The sequence below is a fragment of the Austrofundulus limnaeus genome, unplaced genomic scaffold (genome assembly GCF_001266775.1).
Source record: "Austrofundulus limnaeus strain Quisiro unplaced genomic scaffold, Austrofundulus_limnaeus-1.0 Scaffold991, whole genome shotgun sequence".
Taxonomy (NCBI): domain Eukaryota; kingdom Metazoa; phylum Chordata; class Actinopteri; order Cyprinodontiformes; family Rivulidae; genus Austrofundulus; species Austrofundulus limnaeus.
The window spans coordinates 21,013-26,840 of NW_013953393.1; the positions used below are offsets into that span (position 1 = coordinate 21,013).

Consider the following 5,828-nt stretch of genomic DNA (forward strand, 5'->3'; position numbering starts at 1 on the left):
GATTATTATATATTTGTAAAATTCTTATTTATTATTTGATTGTTATTATTTCTATAATATCATCTAAAATTAATGACATTTTATTATTTAATTTACATTTTATTCCTTTACTAATTAATAGAGCCTCTCCACCCCTTGTATTCATGCTGTATGAATGATACCCATCAGTAACTTGTATGATTGCATCATTTAACCGTGTTTCAGAAAGTGTTATTGTATTAAATTTTCTGATTAAATGTTTTAAATAATCTGTTATTTTGGATAAATTTGCATTTATACTCCTAATTTTTAAAATGTATGATGGAGAAACCCATTTTGTTATTTTTTTTTAATTGTTCTGCGTTATAATATTTGCTCTTTGATTGCAGGAAAAAAAACTGAATCAATCTTATCCTCTATATAATATATTTTAGAGACTTCATTTGTCATATCGTAATGTATTTGTCCATTTTTTCTTTTATTTTGTTAAATCCTTATGCACCAGTTGTTTCAGTCATTTACTTCAGTTATTCCGTCCTAAATCCATCCAAATCCTTCATTTCTTTAATCATTTTTCTTTTCTTTAATCAAATTATTTTATTTTATTTATATGTCTTTATTCTATCTCAGCCTCTCCTGTATTGAGCTGCAGTAATGTGCAAATTTCCCCGCTGTGGGATCAATAAAGTTTATCTTGTCATGCCTGTGACCCTTCCTTTGCTCTGATCCAGATGTTTCCATCTCGTGTCCAAGTTGTTTTATTTTTTTCTGTCTTTTCAACAACTTGCCTCACTTGCAATATTTCCTTTTTTTGGTTATTTGTTTATGTAGACATTTGTTCCTTTCAGTTTCTTAGCTTGTATYATTAGATTGTTTTTTGATTTGCTGCTTATGAATCTGATGACTGTTGGTGGTTTGAATTTGTCTGATTTGCTGGGCAAGGTGTGGCAGATGGAAATGTCCTCAGATGAAACGTCAGTATTTTTGTTTTGCAGGAAAGTCACTACCTGCTGCTCCACAGGGATCAGTTCTTCTTGTGCAGAGTCCTGGTGTTTCTGTTCGCTGCAACTCCAGCACAGGTCTGGTGTTTGATGTCGTCCAGTTACCCTAACCTAACCCTAACCCTAACTATCTGTCTGTCATTTACTGCAACTTTCACTCACTTCACCTCTTCAAACAGCTCCATGAGAACTTCCTGCAGTGAAGCCACTCTCTGCACTCATAAAATCCAATGATGTTTAAAATTCCTCCATGTTGTCTTCATAGTTGTTTTCTGCTGAAGCTGAGCCTCTTCCTGGACCACGTCTCATCACGACTCATCCGGGCCTGTCCTCACACCAACCACGTCTGTAGTTTCGTAGGCAGGCCGACTACACAGGCCTGTGGTTGTAGCTCCTGGGTTAGCCGAATGTGTTGGAGAACCACCAGCTCATGGGCCGAGCCGATAGCGSACCTGGTAGCCGACGGCGGTGGTTAGCAGCTTGCCTCGGTTCACTTCAGGCCTCACGTTCCAGGTCATCACATCATGGATCTGTCAGCAGCAGCATCTGGTGAATATCTGCATTCACATTTTGAGGCATATTTGTCCTCAAATATGACRAAATTAGTGATTCAAAATGGCCGACTGGAAGTGGTTTTATCCATCCTTTTTTACTTTTCCTGGCCATAAAAATCCCTCTTCCTTRYCTTGAAGCACTCAGAACACTTCATAACAAATATATTTTCCCTTTACCAGCATGTTTTAATGAATTTTATTCATGAGGACAATGTGCAATTAAAACATGAACATAAAAACATTTGATGCATTGCACCAGATTTAGCCTAAAGTTAATTTACATCATAATAAAAACAAACAGCATCCAACAATAATTAAAAACAAGAAAATAACAGGAAAAAAAATACAAAATAAAACATTTTGCAATAAAAAATGCACAAACACCCCACAGCTTTCAGTCAGCTACCTGTCCAAAGAGCATTGCTTTGACCACAATCTTTCCTGAGTTTCATTTCTGACTCCTGTAAGTAGAGGTCATGTAATGTGAAATATATAAGTCGTGCAGTTTCAGGTATGAAAACCCAGCTGTTAATGCAGTTGTTTTAAAATAACATTTCATGAATGCCWCTGCTGAATTTGTGAGAGAGTCTTCAGGATGTCCAGCAAATTTGATGGAGGTTCTTAACTTCCTGCCATAAGTGATCAGAGGCTAAACTTTAAATGTGACACATAATAAACAAGCCACTAGGGAATATATTAACTAACAAGATTTTATATTTACATCTTGGAGGATTCTTAATTTGATGATGGTATAAGTATTAAACATGGCATTGCTGTGTTGTATGAGACATGTTGTATTTTGTGTTAAACTAAAGATTAATTTGTATCCTGAAGGTTGTGTTTTTCACTTACAAATGTAAAATAGTCAATTAGATTTAAAACGATGAAGGTTACAAACAGAAATACTATGAGAGGATTTGAAGTCCTGGTCTTCCACAGCTATTTGTTCTTATTAAATAAATATTTCCCACAATATGCACCTTTCTTTTAATTTCACAATCAATTTCTACTGATTAGCATCTCTAGTGCTGCTACTGTAAAGTTTGTAAAGTCAGTCAGCGTTAGTTTCTTAAAACTCTGCCACTAAAAGCTCTCATTCAAAGTGAAGAAGTCTTTGGGCTGCTGTTCATTTCCATCCATCCATYTTCTGWACACGCTTCTTCCTTTTCAGGGTCACATGGGTCACTGGTGCCCAGATCCAGCAGTCACAGTGCGAGGGGCRGGGTCTGCTGCTGTTCATTTGTTAGGTTCAATTGATTTGTGTTGGAGTTAAATAAAGAAAAAATAAATAGACACATAATTCCAGCAGATGGCACTGTACGTCCACTTAAATTTGGACAGATTAAGGCAAGCCATTTTAGCATAAAATCAGATTCACAACACTTCCATTCCAGATATCTGAAACTGAATTATGACTAGTCATATTTGTTATTTGAGATATCTCTAATTACATTTTGACTAGTATAAATGACGTCAGATTTACCATTGAGGTCTACGGAGGCTTCAATTCAAGATATCTTAAAAGTAATTTTGACTAGTCAAAAATACAGTTTGAAATATCTCTAAGTTATTTTTGACTAGTCACTAGTTGCCTTAAAGATATCCCACTTTTAGATCTGACAAGTCTTAATTCCAATTAAAAATATCTTAAATGGCATCATTATTTAAGATATCTTAAACTTACTTTTAGATACCATGAATAAAGATTTGACTTGTTCAAATTCAATTACAGATATCTTTAAAGCAAATAATGACTAGTTAAAACTAAATTAGAGATATCTAGAACTGTAATTATGACTAGTCAAAATTCATTTTAAGATATCTCTAAATGAATTTAAGATATCATGAATATATTTTTTTCATCTAGAGGGCTTTTCCATTTAAGGTATCTTGAATTAACATTTTGACAAATCAAAATGATATTGAAGATATTTTGAATAATGATTGTGACTGGTCAAATCGGCACAGATTTACGTAGCATTTTGGTGGAAAATTTACTGCATAGACATCATAGCTCAACATAGAGACCGTAACGACCAGAACCAGTTCCAGCTGTTGTTATTTTGTTGATTGTCAAATAGCTACAATGACAAATTATTATAAACGGACAAATTACCAAAACTATTGTTCAATATTTCTTATAAAAGATAATTATATCTGTTTTCAAGCTGCTCTGGTTAATGAACAAAATATGGACATAGTTGCTTTCTCTGGTGCTCCCTATTGAGAATCATCCAATAAGCTGGCAACACACTCTTATTTTATGAAATATGAAYATGAAATATGAATATGTGCTACAGCACGCCATGAGATAGCTAGCCTGCATATACCTATGATTTACAAGTAGTCGTACTGTCACTGCCTTACTTTAATGTGCTGTAGGTGGTCTGCAGTGTCCAGCTCAAATTCTGTTTTTAACACAATTTATATCTCTGTAGCTCGTGCTCAACATGAATCAAAAACAGATAGTTTATTGTTTTTCATTGCAGCTTCACAAAATTCAGCAGGCAACTGTTTGGACAGCTAAGTGGCAGCATGGGGGCTTGTGAGCAATTTCTTATTTCAGATATCAAAAAACGTCATTTTGACTGGTCACAATTATGTTTGAGATATCTTGAAYTGCAATTATGACKAGTCAGAATGTTAATACACATATCTTAAATTAACATTCAAGATAGTCAAAATGTAGTTGTTCCTGTCAAAACTCATTTATAGATGGTAGAATGTAATTACAGATAGATGAAACTGATTCTATGCTAAAATGGGTTGCCATAACAAGTCAAGTGTAGCCAAAACATCCTGTCAAGTTTTACTCCTGGGAACCATGATATACTCACTCTCTCTCTCTCTCTCTCTCCCTCTCTCTCTCTCTCCCCGCCCCTCTGAACAGGGTTGGTTTAAAAGCAACCATCCAGGGTATGAGGACATATTTTCAGGGCTGCTCACTGAGACATTCATTATTCCCTCTGCGACAGCTTTCTGAGCCGTGCTACCATGAAGTCACCGAAGCTGAAAACTAGAGGTAGTTTTAAACTAGTTTTCTGTCACCTTTAATTAAAAACCACAGGTGTGCGGCTGCCTGCCGTCATCATAAGTAAAGCTCCTGACCTGACTGTTTCTCCTGCAGCGACCTTCGTCAAAGAGGAGGACCTGAGCGACGTGCTGGGCGAGTTCGACGCGGTGATGGAAGACTTCACGTCTCCGGTGGAGAAGCGACACTTCAGGTACGACGAACACCTGAAGACCGTGAAGAGGAGGAGCAGCGCGAGCATCAGCGACAGCGGCATCAGCAACTCAGACAGTGAGTGACAGGAACTGTCCACACACACCCTGCTCTGCTGTGTCACTGACAACTGCTCTGTTAGATTAAATCTGCAACAGTAGATCGAAACACATTGTTTGTGATACAAAACCAGAAAACAAGTGTGGGAATTTAAGAAAATCAGGAAGGTTGACTTTTAATCCAGTATAAACATGATACTTTTAGTATTTCTGAATAATTTCCATGTTTTTAATTTTGTCTATCATTTCTAATAAATTCCATTTAGTCCACCAATTAAGAAAGACTATGACAATAATGTCAAGAATCAGTTGTTCCAAACAAAATATTCTGAAGCAGACCTGTCAGCAGACTTGAATAATCCAAGATAAGAACTCCACAATGATCCAAAAATCTATATCGACAGGACAAGCAGGAAGATCTTATTACCAAACTAGCAGGCCTATGGCAGCTGTGTGTCTTGTTGTCATTAAAGGCAGAGATTACAGAATCATTTTATCTACCCATTTTCTTCACCTGCTTCTCCTTTCCAGATTAGAGGGATCTGGTGCTTACCTCCAGCATTAACTGTGCCAGAGGCGACACTGGAAAGACCTCAAGTCCATGGACACTGAAATAACCATTCACACTTAGAGACTATTTAGTTATTGATTAAGGCTCCACTAGGCTATAAAAAGCTGTGAGATGTCACTAACAAATGTATAAAAATGTCAAAAATATATTGTAAATCAGGTTTTCATTTAAAACCTGAGAAATATGAAAATTGTTTCAAAATACTGACACTAGTTTACCCTGATCCAGTCAAACATTATAGGTTGGATTCTGTGCCAGAAATCATCCACTATGTATGGGAGGCCCTTTAGGCCACGTTTCATTCTTGCTGTCATATATGTACATTATAAACCCTCTCACATACACTATCAAACTCTCTCACATACACTATCAAACTCTCTCACATACACTATCAAACTCTCTCACATACACTATCAAACTCTCTCACATACACTATCAAAC

The 5,828-nt window shown here is 36.2% G+C and overlaps 1 protein-coding gene across 1 annotated transcript in view; it reads left to right on the forward strand.

Moving 5' to 3' along the window:
* Positions 1-691: 691 nt before the first annotated feature.
* Positions 692-5,828, forward strand: part of rgcc (regulator of cell cycle) — a gene marked incomplete in the record, with an annotated part of 11,954 nt that continues 6,817 nt past the window's right edge. The window contains 4 exon segments of the mRNA XM_014030059.1: positions 692-1,058; positions 1,246-1,529; positions 4,425-4,556; positions 4,662-4,835. Coding sequence (XP_013885513.1) covers positions 4,529-4,556; positions 4,662-4,835 — 202 coding nt within the window.